Source organism: Erithacus rubecula (genome assembly GCF_903797595.1).
Source record: "Erithacus rubecula genome assembly, chromosome: Z".
NCBI classification, from domain to species: Eukaryota; Metazoa; Chordata; class Aves; order Passeriformes; family Muscicapidae; genus Erithacus; species Erithacus rubecula.
This window is the reverse complement of record NC_136661.1, coordinates 25,896,804-25,914,497: the sequence shown is the minus strand read 5'-3', so window position 1 is coordinate 25,914,497 and position 17,694 is coordinate 25,896,804. Positions and strand designations below refer to the sequence as shown.

Genomic DNA, 17,694 nt, shown 5'->3' with positions numbered 1-17,694 from the left:
AGTGCGTGCTTAAGCTGCAGAATATCTCGCTGCAGGATGTGCTGGATACTCACAAGCATACATGGGTTCAAAAGTCCACTGAACAATTACATCAAAGAAAGACACTTCAGAAACTGCCATATATGAGAAAAAAAAAAAAAAAAAAAAAAAGAGAGAGAAAGGGAGAAAGAAAAAACAAACCAACACTCCCTGAATTGCAGAGCACTGAATTCTAAGAAAATATTTGGGGGGATCAACAAAATTCCCAGTTATTTCATTCTTCCCAGACATCCACAACTGGCTGTTGCCAGACAGCAAACAGAGTCAGACAGACTCTCTGTCTCTTGTTCAGCTGTTCTTTCGCTCTGTTTACAAGATCCTTGTCCAAGTCAAGGCTCAGAGTGCAGCCAAGTAATTAAGTAAGAGAAATCCTTCAAACTAAGTTTTTGACATGCAACAGTGGAGAGCAACACACCTGTGGGAAGAAGCTTCCTCCTTTGCACGGGAGAATTGTGCTCCCACACCTGGGCTTACATTCATTTGCGCTTGTCCCCATCACACAGCTGTTCAGATTAGCTGTTATTCTCTCCAGCCCTGGTGTCTCAAAGCCTCTGTCTCCAGCAGTTGGAGACCAGCAGCTGTGCAATCATATCTGCTAACGAATGGGATATAAAGGATCTGTTAAGTAAAACCAAACCAGGGAGGGAGGAGGGGGAGAGATCAGTGCAAAGAAATAAGTCCTGCTAAGATGTGATTAGGGATGCCCCACAATACCCAGCTGCAAGGAAGAGGTGAACTCAGCAAACATTTTAAAGACTGCAGCAGAATTGGCCCCTTGAGAGTGTTGTTTGATGTGGGGAGGAGGAAGGAAAAGGGGCCAAATAGGAGGCGCAGGTGTAAGGAGGGTCTGTTTGCTATTGTTTGGAGTTAGGCAGCACTATGTTTCTGTTGTTTGGGCTTTTGAATACTGTTGAATTTTCCCCCCATCCTAATTTTTGAAACACCTCTATTTTACAAGGTTCATGTATTTTCCAGCAAGGTACCATGGAGAAGATAATTAGCTAATTTACAATTAGCTACAACAGAATTCATAATCACTTCCCCTGTGGAAAGGGTGGTAATCATCATCACGTAGCTGTAGGACTGCTGTGAAAATGGCAATAGGAGTGTGAAACCCAGGCCCTGGGAAATGCCCTGCCATTGATCACCTGATTAGCACAGGCTGAGGGGTGTGGTGGGGCACTCTGGCTCACGACAATGACAGGTTTGAGCTTGTAGATTTGAGTTCAGAGCTCAAACTGAACTTTCACAGTGTTCAGTGCATCTGCAACTCACCCTTCTTCTCTCAAGCTCCTTCCTTCTTCTTTGACCTGTGGAGGTTTCCTTGGTCATAGCTGCCTGAAACAAACCCAGGTTTACAGCTCTTTTTCACCACTGCGACTTTGTCACATGCCCGACCCCACTGCTTGGAGCTGGGAGATCTGCTGGATGAAAGGCTGGACAGAGGCAGCAATGGGCTCTCACAGCCCAGAAACCAGCCCTGTCCTAGACTGCATCAAAACAGAGTTGAGGCAGGTGGTTCTGCTTCTCTGCTCTGTTTTTGTGAGGCTTTTTTTGTGTTTTTGAGACTGCTACATCCAGCTCTGGGGCCCCTGCCATAAGAAGGGTGGGAACCTGTTGCAGAGTATCCAAGGAGGCCACAGAGATTATCAGGGGGCTGGAGCACCTCTGCTGTGAAGACAGGCTGAGAGAACTGGGATTGTTCAGCCTGGAGAAGGCTTCAGGCAGCCCTTATTGGAGTCTTTAAATACTTTAGGAGAGGTGGAAACAGACTTCTGAATATAGCCAGTACCAATAAAGTAAGGGATCCTGCTTTTCAAACAAAAGAGAGCAGATTCACTCTAGATACAAGGAATACTTTTTTTTACCAAGGAGTTGGTGAAACACTGACATAGGCGTCCCAGAGGGGTTATAGGTTTCTCATTGCTGGAAACTTTCAAGATGCTGTTGGACAAGGCTCTGAGCAGCTTGCTCTAGTTCAGGATGTCCCTGCTCACTGCCAGGGACTGCTTGGGGCAAATGACCTTTAAAGGTCTGTCCCAACCCAAACCATTCTGATTCTGTGCATGTGGTGAACACCCTCAGTGCTGTCTCCACTTCCTTCTCTGCCAAGGACGAGTCAGGAGAGTGGGCAAGGAAGATAACTCTGCTTCTTTTATCCTCTGTGGTAAATGTGCCACCTGGTCCTATGCACTGGTTTTCTCCTTACTCACACCTGCACAAAAAACTTCTTGGGCTGGTTGTTTGTAGTGTCATGGTGCCAAGGAGATTAGCTTAAAGGCCTTCCCAGTGCCAGGACCAAGGGCTGCAGCTGCTCCCCCTCTGTGTGTGCAAGCACGTTCGGGAAGGAGGCGAATAGCAGCAGGGACAAATAATTATTAGCTATATAAATTAGCCTGGGACACAGAGATGGTAAATCTGTCCCTCTTTATTTCCAAGGCCTCGGAAGCCACGTTCTAGATGGCAAAGCCGGTTTGTGCTTTCCTGATACAAGGATTCAACCTCTTTGTTTTGCATGAGGAATACGAGAACACAAGTGTATTTATATACTCTTATCTAAATGTACCCCCACGCACACACATACATTAGCGAGAGCTATCTGGATAAACACAATCCTGTGTCATGTCTCCCTGCGAGTGACCCTAATTTTCCCCCAGTCCCTCCACAATTGCTGTGATTCTTGTTCTTGTCCTCTTGCTCCACAGAGGGTCAAACATCCTGCATCTCATTGTCCCTTCTGTCTCTTTAATTAGTGCCCATCCTCCCCCTTCTCCCCCTGGCTCCAGTGTCCCCCCTTCCCATCTCCTCTCAGCCCTGGGTTTGCAGAGCTCTATTATTTCACCTTTCACGTGCGCCGCCCCCTTCGCCTGGGCCCATCTGACACCTCTGCCTTACACTCATCATGGAAACATAACATTTAAATACAAATAGAACAGGGAATAATTTAACCCCTGTTTGCACTGGGGAAGATGCCAAGGCTGCATATAAACACTGCAGGGAGGTCTATAGATTCTGTGTATTTATCTGACAAGTTGCATTTCTTCACCATGGTGCCCTGCAGCCAGCTTTTCCTGACAGACACAAGCCTCCATTCCTGGCAGAGTGGTCAAGAGCAGGGAAGCCTGGTTCCCACAGGGGTGTTGGAAATGTCACCAAAGGGACATCTCTGGGATCTTTGATTTGTCATTGCAGTGACTTTTCTCTCCCTTCCTGTCCTCCTGTGAGGATCTTGGGGTGCTACCTTCTGTCACTGTTGTGACTTGTTTATGGCAAAATGAGGCAGACCTGAGAGGTACCTCATTTTCAGCATTATCAGAATTTACCAGCAAAAACCTCCTTAGCTCTCTTGGGTGCCACCACACACGAAAATACCCACCCCTAGTTGTATTTTTCTATGGTTATGTGGGCATTATGGACTCAGCTTGTTGAAAAAGACTGATAGTGGGGTGAGCAATCATGAGAGAAGACAAGAACGTGAGAAGAAGCTCAAATGGACACCATATACAGTTGCAATGTTGCTCATAGTGGAGCTTGTTTTAGGGCTGTCACTGCAGCAGGGTTAATGGGGAGTCCTCAGATGAGATAGAAACTGAAATTGTGACTTGGGAGAATGTAAAATAAATGTGGACAGATTATTCCTCGCAAAAGGAAAAGGAAGATGCTCAGGTGTGAATCAATACTTGATGCACAGCCATGTGTGGCCTTGAGGAGACTACACATGGAATAGGCTCCTTTCATCAGACCTGTTCTTAGACAAGATGAGCAAGCTCAGTGGCACTGTGAGATACAGCTGCCCCTCCGTGGGCACAGCCCAGCTTAGGCTGGAGCACAAGGTCATGTCCACAGCTCGTGCTGGGGACACCCCAGATCATGGGCTCATGCCTGGCCTCTTTTCATCCTTCTCTTCTGCCCTGGACAGTGATATTTCTGTTCTCCTTAGCTCACTTTGGTCTGGGACCCAGGTCTTAGGAAGCCTGGTGTGAAGGTTTTTGCCCCACAGTCCCACAGTGTGAATTGGCATTGAGCATTGAGCCTGGCAGTGGAGGAGACAGAGGACTGGGTCTGCCCAGTGCTCTGAAACTCAGCTGTGGATCCTGGGGCACACATAAAGCAATGTGTCACTGAAAAAGGAGGAAGCATGGGACTCAGGATGGAGACATGGGTGGACAATCATTGGTAGAGATGGACCCTACAGGTGGGCAGAGCTTAGGAACAGCATCATCTAAGACTACTAGGCTTGTGTGCAGCCTGAAAGATTTTGTAGGATGGAGTGTCCTCAAATCTCACTAGAGGACTCTGGAAACACCAGGTGAGGAGCACCAGTGGTGTGCACACATGCTCAAGACACATTTTGATGACATCAGCATATCCCTTTTTAATTCTATTCTTGCAAACTCATGGCCTTATTTAGACATATTTACAGATCAGAAGTAGTTTTGGTGCATGGCATGTCAGTTTTTTGTTTAGGATGTGGAAGATTAGTAATGATGATGCCTAGGGTGTAAGAGCACATAAAAGACCATTAGAGGATAAAATCATTAGCCAAGTCCTGGAACATGTTGAATGGTCCCTTCCGCCATTCCTCTTTTTCTGCTTAGGATATGTGAAGAGTGTCATTAAAACACAGTGTTGAGCTCCCTGAAAGAGCTGGGATGTGAGAGGCAAATGCAGCACTTTGTTATAGAAACTACTGAAAGTAAAAAAAAAAACTTGTTAAATCGACTCATTTTTTATCAGTCTAGTGTGTGATTGTGTAGAGTTAGGAGATGGCAGATATAACAAATGATTCCCCTGACTACACAGGGTGCTGTTTTTCAGGAGGGAGACAGGATGCTGATTTGGAGATAGGAGGTGATGTCCAAGCAGTGGCTGTCCATGGGGATCCCCTTCACTCCATCTCCCCTGGACCAGCAGCTCCTGGGGAAGGTGATCCTCCCCTCTGACAGAGCCTGCTCCTGATGGTCCCTGACCATCTGATGGGCAGCTCACCAAAACATCACATCATCTGCCAGCCAGCACAGCACCACTGTACTGCAAAGAGGCAGGGTGAGGGGATGTAAAAATAATAATCTGAGTGGTTCCTAAAACATCTAGTTTAGCTTGCATAAACTAGACCAGACAAGGCAGTTTCAGGCCAGTTCCACACTAGAGAGTTTTGCTGACAGAGGAGGGATGTGATTTTTTTTTTAAATGATACATTTATATTAGCAAAAAGTCTGGTGAAAACAGTTACATAGCTATAGGAGTGCTTTTGCTGATGCAGCTTATTTGAAACAGGGGAAGCTGTATAAAGCACAATATAACACTGTTCTGTTGTGCTGGAAGTATTTAACAAACTCAAAGTTTCTAGGCAAAACCTTTTGCCAGTCATGTTCCTAATTCTTTCCAGCTGATCCTGCTCCCTTCCTAAAATATCTTGCAGGAAGCTGGTCCCATTTGCTAGGTGGGTTTTCTTCCAACATCTGGGAAATCCTTGGACTTTAGACTGGACTTGTTTCCTAAGGCTCTGCCATGCCCTAGACTGAAAGATGCTCCCCAGAGCACACAGTGAACTCCAGTAGCTCTTCTCTAAGGCTTGTACCTTGCATCTTGGAGTCTCTTTTACAGGACATTTTGGCTATTGGGAAAGCAAGCCTTTCATATATCCAAATCACCTTTCTGTGAGATGGAGACATCCTACAAGCTGCATGGTGTTAGGTGGGGCTTTGTGCACCACTACAATCTGAATTTTTTGTTGCCAGCAGACTTCAAAACACCTCTCTACCTAATCGGTTCCAACATGAAGCAGGAATATTTCTTGCTTTAACAGGTCTGGCAGAAGGCTATTTCTGTTTTTCTGACCTGTCAGAACTGTACCTGTATCTCCCTAAACCTATTTTTCCTACCAGTTTAGCAGCCTAGCTGAAGGCAACATAATTCCTGCTTTTCTTTTCTGTGGGCAGCACACTTTTGGTTGCCGAGGACAGCTCAACTGCAGGGTTGAAAGCTCCTAATATCTTCATTCAATAGCCACTGCATGAAAAATTATTCACATCCAAGGCTGTAAAGTAATTTGCCAATGTGCAGGTGCATCTTGGAGAGGGGAATTTTGATCAAACACTGGTTGAAGCAGAGCAGATTGCCTACTCCAATGATTTCTCAGTGAACAAAAGTGACATGAATTGCCCAATTAGTCAGCCAGAAAAGGGTTATTGCAAACTAGTGTTTTGTTCAGCTTCAGGTTAACCTGTACATTAAAAAAATAAATATTTTTTAAAAAATTATTTAGATATTTACATATATTTATTCAAATTAGTTACATCTGCTCTGTAACATGCTCTGAAAAAACCCCCTTGGTTCCCACATTTACATAGTGTTTAATGAATCATAAATAAGACATTTGTGAATCATGTGCAAATGGCCTGTTTGCATACACAATGTAAACTATGCAAATTCCCTTTTTTTCTGGGTGTAATGGTAGTAGACTTGAACAGAAACCTGATTGAGAGGTGTCACTCAGCCCCCTCTGAGATTCTTCTGACAACCATTTGTTTTCACCAATATTTTTTGGAGGTGTCTCATGAAGATCCCCAAACTTGGTTTCAGTCCAAGTATAAATCATAGAATAGTTTGGGTTGGAAGGGACCCTGAAGATCATCTAGTCCCAATTCCTCCTCTGGGCTGGCTCCAGCAGGTCCCTGTCCCTCCTGTGCAGGGACCCCAGCTCTGGTGCAGTGCTCCAGGTGGTCTCAGCAGAGCAGAGCAGAGGGGCAGAATCCCCTCCCTGCCCTGCTGCCCACGGGGCTCTGGATGCAGCCCAGGACACGTTTGGCTCTCTGGGATGTCAGTGCCATGGCTGGGTCACATTGACCATCCTTGTTCAAAATGCAATTATCCACTAGCAGAAAACATCCTGCTTTGGCATGAAATACCACCTGCCTGAGCTATCTCAGATATTAGCAGTCATATAAGTTAACTTTATGTTTCAAAACACAATTTAAGTTTCCAAAACTTTGGGCTTATTTCAAATGAACTTTATAAGTATGTTAAAAATCTCATCCAAACTTGTAGATACATGTCTCTGAGTGGGCATGAATGACAAATCTCCAGTTTACAGGCTGTGACTTCTGTTATCCTGATTTTAAAAAGCTTATGCTATACATTTTTTCCTGCACTTATTTAGTATTGCGAGGGCTACTAACTTCTGTTATTTTTCATTTGGACTCAGTTCCAATATGCTATATTTATCACATTCCTCTTGGATTGCAGTCTGAGCAATGTTGTCATTTCAGTTACTGCAAACCGACTGCAAAAAAACTGATCAAAAGGAGCTGATTTGGAAGACTTTGGTGCCTAGATTTTAAGAGGCAGATAATGACTTTATATACAAACAAACTGGTTTTTTGTTTGTTGTTTGGTGGTTTAGTTTTTCCAAAATTTGCTGGATTATTTTCAAGTACTCCCGTGAAGCCAGAGGCTGTTAAGGTTTTCCGAGCCAGCCACCTGAAAAGGCCAGCAGCTTCTGAGATGTCACCTTGGTGAAGTCACTGTTTGTGCTGCATGTGATACTGAGCTGTCTTGGCTTTCACATCCCCCCTGAAATATGGTAAGCATCTCTTTATTTTGTTCCAGAAGACAGAAAACTCTTTGTGGGCATGCTCAATAAGCAGCAGTCGGAAGATGATGTGCGCAGGCTATTCGAGGCGTTTGGCAACATTGAGGAGTGCACGATCCTCCGGGGACCCGATGGCAACAGCAAGGGTAAGGGATGCCTTGTGTTCAGCTAGACACTCGTCTCCATATCATTTTCTGGTGTGACAAAAGTACCATGCATTCCCCAGAGCACCTCTTACTTTGGGAGGGGTCACATTTTGACTCTGCTGGTCACTCTCTGCTTGTGTGTCAGAGGAAGAAGCTGCACATGACATGTCTGCAGCTGGCTGTGTCTCACCACGTGCAGACTGATGCCTCCCCTCTGAACATGGCCTTTACACTCACCCCACCCCACTTGACTCTTTCTCTATAGAAGCCAGTATTGGTACTTTACATCTTGACTCACTGGCTCCATCATTGCCTCTGTTTATCTCTCATCCACCTGCCCCAGGTCTTTCCCTTCTTCACCTGGTCCTTGCATGGACTCATACCCCTCAGTGATTGCAGCTGCAAGGATACAGGTGCCAGTTTAAATATTACACATTTACTGTTCAAAACAGGCAAATACCTCATTGCAAAACTAGGTGCCCTTCCTCCTTCTGCCACTTTTTACCTGCATAGCACAAAACACCTTCTGCTACAGCCCAGGTGTGAGAATGAGGCATCTCTCTTGTGCAGCAAGGTCATATTTTTCCCCCATAGGTCTCTAGACAAAATAACTTCAATCTGAATAGGAAACCCTCTCCTCCTGGCAGTATAATGTGTCCATTAAATATTGATCTGTATATAATATAGCATAAACTGTGTTGGCGTGTGCAACACCAGAGAAGAGGCCAGTCCTGCCAACACAGTTCTTATCTCACTGGATATTTTGACAAGTGACAACATCAACCAGCAGATTTTTGCAACAGCAAGGCAAAAAAATCCAAATCACAGTGATGTACTGGAGAAAGATATTGTTATTCCATAAAATCACTGGTAGCCAAAAAATACTGTACACCAGCCTTATAGCTGTTCAATACACATCAGCACAGCTCAGCCTTCCTGATATAAATGGCTGAAAATAAGCTGTGGGCACATTTTTTCAGTTTGTGGTTACTTTATTTGCACAACAACCAAAGACAGAGGCTGGCCCATGGGCAAGTAGTAAGCTAAGATGTCCTAGAGAAGCTCCAAAAATCATAACAGCAGACAGTTAAGCACATCATTCACTGAACAAATCAGTGAATTCTGAAAAAGAAAAAAAAAGTCTGTCTGCTTCCACCTGGAATGAAATCGAATGACAAAGGAGTTAAAAGAGTAATAATAAAGGCAATAAAGTCTGAGTTCTGTAAGAAACAAATTCCAGAGGAGATCCAACCCACAGACTTGTCTTCATACTTGTTCTATCTTTTTTTTTTCCTTCTAAAACAATTTCATTATAACACAGAATCTGAGTGGCAGCTCCATATTGCTAACCAGTTTAATTATTAGTGCTAGCAGGCTGCAGTCTCAGGCTGACGTTTCACTGAGCTGTTCAGGATCAATACTGAGCCTTGACAGAGTTAATATTACCAGCTTCCATTTGCTGGTGCTATTTACTGAGAATGTGAAGCTCCTAATTTACACACACACGGTTTCGTGCATGCACACATGCACACAGAGCAGTCAATCCAATGGAAAACTTAAGGCCAGTGCCCTTATCTTAGGAGACAGCCAAGCAAGCCACAACTCCCACAAAGTTATTCCCGCTCTGTAATGTTTTCCATCTGCTAGAAACCAATATGTGACACACATTGCTTGTGAGCTACTTATTTTGGGTAAGACCCATAAGGCTTAAATTCTACGTAAGTTGAGATTTAAGCAGATTGTCGAAATTCCAGGTAGCAGTCAGATCCCAGGCACTTAAATCCTACCCAGCCCACCAGGTATCCCTGTGGTAAGCCTCCACACCCTTCTGGTAGGTCAGTGCAAGCACTGCTCTCAGAGCTGGGTTGCAGCTCCCCAGTTTAATCCCATTGCAGCCCAGGCATAGCCAGAAAGCCTTTCCTGAAACCCTGGGTGCTCTCCTGAGCCATGGGGCATGGCCTTCAGGGTCTGCAGAAATACCTCCTGCAAGAGTCACAGTGCTAGGAGCAGTGGCTGGAGCAGGTAACCCAGTGTCAGAGGATCTGGGACTGAGGAATTTGACACCCTGAAGGGGAATGCAGCACCTGTCTTTCCTGGGAGAGGATGGAGTGATTCTGCATCACTCCAGGTGAAGCTCACCAGGGTTCAGGCAGGAGTGAGGAGTTCGCAGACAAGGGACCTAAAGTAGATCCAGAAGGACTCACAGTCTTCATTGCTGCTGCTCTCTGTGCAGCTACTCTTTTTCTTTTTTTATTTTTTTCCATTCAGCAGTCTGCCTCAATAACTCAGAAAGTAAAAACTTCCACCAGCACCCTCCACAAGAGGAGCCTTACCACCCTCTGCAATTACAACCCTAGGGTCTGATTCTGCAGAATGCTCCAAGCTGACAGAACAGTCAGGGCAGCCCTTCCAGCACTAGTCTGATAGCAAAGGAACAGGAAAACCTTAAGCACATGTATCACCCTGTTCAGCAGAGGTTATATCTGTGTGTGTGTCAAAATCCCTTCACTCTCCAGAGTTGCTCCTGTCAAAAGGACACCATTGTTCTGAGAAGAGTGACATGACTCACATCCTCAGCTCACCAGCTCCTGGAGGCAGTTCTGGTGACAATGGGAAGGAAGATTATATGCACTTTTGGTGTTGTGTACAGAAGCCATATGATTGAATGCACAAGCAAAAAGGACAAAATGTTGGAATGTCTGCTATTGCCTTGCCATTTACATCAGTAAAACCTGGGTTTTCATTCATCCAGCTGCCTCAAAACCTACTGGAAGCAGTTAATAGAAAGCAGTAGGAGGGTTCCCATTAGTATCCTGGGCATTAAACAAGATAAATGCCTGCTACTCCCTTTATTCCCACCTTTATCCAGCTCCACTGATCCATCAGGACCCTCTGCACAGGGCTGAATTTCAACTGACAAGAGTGAAGCCTTCGACCTGACAGCAGCATCACAGCCAAAAATCCTGCTCTAAATTAAATTGGTGACTGGAACTGGAAAGCTTTTGTATATTTGCTAATCAGCATCTTCTTTTTAGAGGCAGAAAGTACAAAAGAATCTCTGCAAATAATTAAACACCCTAATTCTGGATTATCTCTGATTAATGAAGAGGAAGACGCAGTATCTCAGGAGCCCGGGAATGCTGGGCTGGGATTATGTCATAATTGATCCCTATTGTTTCCAGCTGAAGTTTATCTATCTCATTTTCTCATGATTGTCTCCTCTCAGCTCCTTATAAATTAGATCCAACTATTAGCAATAATCATTGGGCCTTTCCTGAAATACAGCCTGAGCACAGTGCTGAGAGGGTAATGCAAAGTGAACAGCCCTCAAAGTGAACTGTAAGATATGTGTATATTATTTTTAGAAGGGGCTATCATTACTTTCTTCAATCTCACTTCTATCAGCCTTCAGTGATTATTTTAGGGACCTTTGGGGTTCACTCTTCCACTCTGCAAGTAGTGTCACTTCGTTTTCCACCCTGCACCGTAGGGAGACAAAAGGGTGTGAAGACCTTCTAAAGGTGCTGCAAAGGGGCTGAAGGAGATTCATCCCACTGTCAGGACTGGCATCCTGTGCCCTGCAATCTGCACCCCTTCAGGGAAACTGAGAGGGCTTTGCAAATTGATTAAAAGCTCAGAAGTCGATGATTGTAATAGAAGGAGATGGAAGCCAAAACTTCTCAGATCTCCCCCAATCTGTTCCAAAAACCTCCTTAGCATATGGAAATTACCCTTCCCATCTCTGAGTCAGTTTGCTTGTAGCTGGGAGTGTTGGCAATACTTTCTCCCACCCTAAAAGTGCATGTAACCCTTTGAAGTGTTGATCATTTTTGCACTCCAGCACATATCCATAAATGCACCTTCCTGCCCTAAAACCTTCTGTAAGCATTTGGTGTGAGATTCCCCACACAGCAATACAAGCCAGAGGAACACTGCCCACATTTCCCTAATGTCCAGAACACCTACACAGGCAACTGACTTTGCAGCTATGAAAAACTAAGATTCAAGTTTTAGTGGTGACAGGATGGTAATCAACACATGGGTACCTCTCCCACCCCTGCTACTTCACCAGAAGGTGTCTCATGCTTTGCCAGACCTAAGTGGCTCAGAGCCAAGACAAGCTCTGGGCAGTCTGTCACAGAGCTCTACCAAGCAGTGATATGATGAGGTACCTTGTGGGTTTGGAGTAACTTGAATGCCTTCTGTACATTTGTCCTGTGGTTGCTTGTATCAAGCACATGCAGCTTTCCAATAACTTGCACATGCTTCCATATCGTTTCCCACAACCACTGAGGGAGGAACACTCGGCAGTAAGTCTAATACAAATGAAAAAAACAGCTTTTTCACCCAATAAATTGTAAAACCATGCAAGATTCTGCCATGGAAAGCTGTGGAGGTCAAAACATGACTAGATTCAAGATGTACTTGCTAAGTTTGTGTCTGTCAGTACTTATTACAAGATATGTGGGAATTCTGGAAGCAGCATAGCCTTAAGAGGTCCTCAGGTTGCTGATGTCTGGACTCTGGAAAAGCACCAGGACACTTTTTTGTTATATCACTGTTTAGTTCTGAGGACACGATACTTAGCTAGAAGGAATTTCACGATATCCATGTAAACTTTCTTACACTCTTCTTTTTCCTCTTCCAGGGTGTGCATTTGTGAAATACTCTTCACATGCAGAGGCCCAAGCTGCCATCAATGCCTTGCATGGCAGCCAGACAATGCCGGTGAGTAGCTCTGGAACGCAGGCAAGTGAGAATTGGGCCAGCCCTGTGGCCTGATTGAGGAATGGAAATTATTTATCTCTGCTCTGCAACTCATCATGCAGGAAGGCCCAGGGCCTTGGGTGTGCTGAACTCCTCAGAGGAAAGGCTGGGATGACACTGTCATTCCTCACGGGCACAGAAGCACTGTGGGTGCTGAGTTCTGTCACCAGCAGTTTTTATGGCATGAAAAAAAAGGCATATGGGTCACACATGGCAAAAACTTTGGGCCAGACTCAACATGAGTACAACCTTTCAAGTTTCAGAGGGGTGAATCAAGTAGAAATTGGTGTCTAAGGGTTTCCCCATTTTCCCTCTCAGAGTCCCTGTCTCTAGGCAAAGGATAAACAACGTTTTGCCAGTATAGAGAAGCATGTTCACATCATGGTAGTAGGAGCTAGAGACAAATCACAACAGTGAAGGGTGCCTTTCACTGTTACCACAAAAGTACCAACCCAGGCATGAGTCTGGTTCCCTACACCTGCCCTTTGAAAGTGTGAAATTACTGGATTTTCCAGTACACATCTGAGGGATCAGTCCACTTGCAGAAATTTCTAGTCATATGAGGTTTCAAGACTGATTTTTCAATAAAATAGAAATGAAATTGTATTTTCTATGCAAATAGATATTTGCACACCATCATGAGACAGAGTGTAAGGCATTCCACTGTCAGTAGAAGAAAATTTGTTTTGGTTTATTATAATAGTGTATTATTTTTATTACTGATTATTCACAGTGTAAATCACGGAAGGCTAAGAAGCATGCTGACAACTTGGAAAAGATACAAGAAAACTCAATTAAAAATATTTGCGAGTGTAAAATCTCCCTTTCAATAAGAGACTAATGTAAATTCATGAATTTATCCAAATAAGTTAAAAGTAGGCCCGACAGATTTTCTCTAGATCTTTGCAGGGATGAAAATGGAAAACTCTTTACAAGCAAAAAGGTTTCTAAAACTAGCAAACCATCAAGATCTCATTTCTTGGAACCTCATCTTAGACAAATCAGTTTAAAAATGGTACATGTTTACCAGTGTTGTACCAAAAAAAGTCTCCTCAAAGATGGGATCTCCATATTTTGAAGTACTTAAATACTTTTATGAGTGTCTTCCTAGAAGGCTCCTTCTAACAAAACCAGATGTTGGGCTTGATGCTGACATCCAGTGTTGATATATTATGGACATTGAGACAGGTTAAAGAGGAACTTTCAGTGACTTTCTTTCAAACTTTGACCCAAAGTGGTAATGTCTATAAACCTACATCAGGAATTGCAATTCAGCAGGGTGTGGTACTGCAAAAAGGTTCAATAAAAAGTCAGTCCTCATCCCAAAACCCTGCTAATTCTGTGATAAAAGCAAGAGGAAGATATGAGAAAATAGACATAATACAAGAAAGTAAAAGATTTTATCTAGATCTAGTATACCTAAAATACCATTATTCCTCCCCTGACCTTTCCCTTCCTACTTTCATAACACTTTGGATACCAAAACATACTCATCTCAAAACTACATGGAATAAGTCCATCCTCATGGTATCACCTGAGCTTAGGATATACAAAACACCTGAGAATTTGGCCACTTCATGGGTCAATTCTGTGGGACCATTTGTCCTCTTGACTTATCTGATTCAAATAACTGTTATAGAAGTATTCTTTAATAACCAGACCTTGGATTCTGAAAGAACAACACAATTTATCCTTTACTAGATGTCCATTCCAGACTCAGAATCAAGTTTCCATGGCTTCACAAGTTTCCATGTCTTGGCTGAACATCACAGTACATACTAATAGTTCACAGAAAAAAATCAAGGAGGAAATTAATTTCTGCCTCTTCATTATAAGCTAAGTTATACACACGATGGCGTTGCCTTGTGTCTCCCATGAGCTACAAGCAGGCACACCACTGTGACCACATCTTTGCAGACCCATGACGACCTGCAGAGTGACCAGCACTCAGTGAAGCATGTGGAGCACAACAGGTTTTTCCCACAGTGGCTCAAAATTCCTACAGTTCTTCGAGTGAGATAGGCCAAATGCTGCGGGGGTCTCTGTGCCCATCGTGGTTTTCGTGGTGCTCTGGGGGGTGCAGCGCTGCTCAGGACTCGCCTGGACGTTCACAGGGAAATGCAGCCACCTCGTGGTGAGATGCTGATGCAGCCCACCGTGCTTGGGAAGGAGGGGGGCATTCCTGCCATCTTCCTTCAGCCCTTCCGTTCCTCTGGCCACTAGGACTGGCCTGACTCGTCCAGCTGTGATGCCAACTCAACGCTGCTGCTGTGGTTCGGCCAATTTCAGCGTCTCTTGGTTTGTCCTCGTGTACCACCAGCAGGGCATCCATCATCATTCTTGTCAGGTCTCGAGCCGTTCGGTCCTGCGGCAGACTCCTGTTTCTCCACAGCTGTCAGGATTATTGCTCTACTGTGACTTCCTGTTCACACAACATATGTTGCCTAATAGTTTCAAAAGGCAACTTTCTTTTATGAAAGTTCCTTTCTTTTTTTACTTTTTTTTTTTTTTTTTTTAATTAACCTTACCTTGGACAAGTGCCTGACCATCAGCCATTACAAGCCAATTTCTCTATGCAAGGCACTTGTTTCTCCTAAGGGTCCACCAAGTCTAAATCCTTCCAATTTTTACACAATCAATTTCCTTTAGAAATAAGCTACACAAAATCCCCTTCCTTTAAGCAGGAACAAAGTTCCTTCTATACCCACCTGTCAAGAGAGTTTCCCTTTTGTCTTTTTGGATCATATTTTCTATCAGCTCATCAACTTTATGAAAGTGTTATACTGGATCTCTGCATCATCCTTTATAAGAGACCATAACCTTAATGAATTTTTGCATGTATTTATAATATATTTACCGCAATTATATGTCCTGTACTTTTGGCTTTGATTACTCAATCCCCTCCTGTCTCTGTTTCCCATCCATATGGGGATATAAACAGGTTTCTTCCTAGCTTTCTCTTCTCTTCCTCATCCAAGCGTTGTCCCTAACAGCCTTTTCCACCAACACAAATTCAGCTGCTATTGCTGTAGTGACAGCTTGCAGATCTAATTTCTCTGCTTCAGGACTGACTCCTGTCCAACCCAAAATCTTGGTCCATCTTTCCAGCATCTCCTGGTCGATGTTTATCTGTCAGAACAAGCTCAGCATGTAAAAAACTGAGCTCTGAACTTCTCCTCCCAAAACCTTTTCTATCCTCCACCTCCATTCTCAATCGCTGTGAACAGCATTATCGTCCTACTTGTCAGTTATGCTCCTTCCTAGGCATCATCCTCAGCTTGGTTTTCTCCTTCTCCTCATGTCTTCATATCTGGGCAACAGCCAAATGTTGAAGCACCATTCTGCAGAACACAACTTACAAATCTAAGATGTGGCCTTGTCCATCCACCCACACAGAACAGACTGTTCCCAAAACTCTACTGAGCTATCATAGAAGGGTTTGAAAGGGACCTCAATGACCATCTGCATGTCCATTAGCAGGAGTGGAGACACTTTCAACTGGACCAGGTTGGTTAGGGCTTTATCCAAGCACTCCTTGGTCACTGCCAAGGATGGAGCACCCACGCTTCTCTGGGCAGCAGGCTCCACTGCCTCACCACTCTCACAGAAACAAATTTCTTCCTAAGAGTTCACCTAAGCCTGCCCTCTTGCAGTCTGAAGCCATTCCCCTCTGTACTGTCAGACCTTATTAAAAGCCCCTCTCCAGCTCTCTTGTTGCCCTTTTGGCACAGAGAGGGGCTGTAAGGTCAGACCTGAGCCCTTTCCACCCTGAACAGCACCAACTCTCACAGCCTGTCTTCACAGAGAGGTTCCCCAGCCCTCTGAGCATCTTTGTGGTCTCCCCTGGACTCGACCCAACAGCTCCATGTCCCTCCCATGTTTGGGGCCCTGAGCTGGATGCAGAACTGCAGGAGGGGTCTCAAGAGAGTGGAGTAGAGGGGCAGAATCATGCACATTTAAGTCACAGCAAATATTATCCTACCCAGAAGCTACACAGGGTTAAAAAACAAGAGTATTTTTGCACCTCTTTTCACCGTCTCACCCACTGTGGCAACTCAAAATTTCTTTGGTTATGAATTCATCCCTGGAAGGGGTAGAACAAAAACATTACTGGGCACATTTCTTGTTCAGGGCTGAGAAGAAGTGAAGAGTGTGATGTGCTTGGCTTATCTTTAACAGTCTGAAAGTTTGTGATCTATTCTAAATATCTTCTAGGATTCCTGCAGAAAGGAGAGAGAGACATTTCCAGGCATTTGTGCATTTTTCGCTTTTTCTGTGCTAGGACAGGCAATATCACCTTCTGGGCATGCCTGTCCCATTATAATGAATAACTCAGTAACAGACTTAGACTGAATAACTGAGGTGGGACTCACCTAAAACCTAATTTGGGACATCCAGAAGTTAAGAAACTCATGTCTGAGGCTGTCATCTAAGTTTATAATCTAAGTTTCTCTTATAATCAATAGAAGGAAATAAATACCTCTGGAGAAATTTTATTTTACAGAAATAGATTTTGAAACCTGTCAAACTAATAGGCAAGCCCAAATAGAAGTGTGCTTTTTAGCTAATTTTAGGCATCAATTTGCTAGGATTCTCCAGCTCCAAAACAGTGGTTCTTCATCCAAAGTGTGACTCAGAATGAAAAAGGGACCAATGCTGGTTAAAAACTAAATATAAAGTCAGTGCAGCCTAAAGTGAACACTTCACACCCAGTGTGGGGAGACCTGAAATTTGCTCTGGATGTTTGTTGCCCAGATAAAGCAATTTGAGATTCAGAAACCAGGCATCCTGCAGCAGAGTCCCCTGACTCCTGTTCCATTAGATCTGCTGTGAACTGGCTCAACACACTAATTGTCAGCACTATGTTTATTCCATAACTTTAATTAATGTTTAAGGCCATCAAGACCTCCAGACTTCTGTAAGGTGTCTTCTCCTAACACACAGGCCAAATTCTCTCTTTGTTTTACTACAGAAGCCTGCATTTCCTCTGCACCCAGGTTATAACATCCCAAATCTGTCTATGACTGGCTGAACATTTTCCGTGAAAATTACTTTTCAGATGGAATCCCTGGTTTTGTGAAAAGAGAACATGTAAGACTTGGATACAAGCACTGAACAGACATCTGCCTTTCAGAGAAAGAATCAGTT

The 17,694-nt window shown here is 44.1% G+C and overlaps 1 protein-coding gene across 10 annotated transcripts in view; it reads left to right on the top strand.

The window, feature by feature from the left end:
- CELF4 (CUGBP Elav-like family member 4) overlaps positions 1–17,694 on the top strand; it is a 690,435-nt gene that overhangs the window by 581,316 nt on the left and 91,425 nt on the right. For 6 of the 10 annotated variants that reach the window (XM_079329933.1, XM_079329926.1, XM_079329929.1 and 3 more), the window contains exons 4-5: positions 7,651–7,779; positions 12,428–12,507. In XM_079329933.1, coding sequence (XP_079186059.1) covers positions 7,651–7,779; positions 12,428–12,507 — 209 coding nt within the window. The remainder of the gene's footprint in view (positions 1–7,650; positions 7,780–12,427; positions 12,508–17,694) is intronic. The other 4 variants (XM_079329925.1, XM_079329932.1, XM_079329931.1 and 1 more) reach the window with 1 other exon arrangement.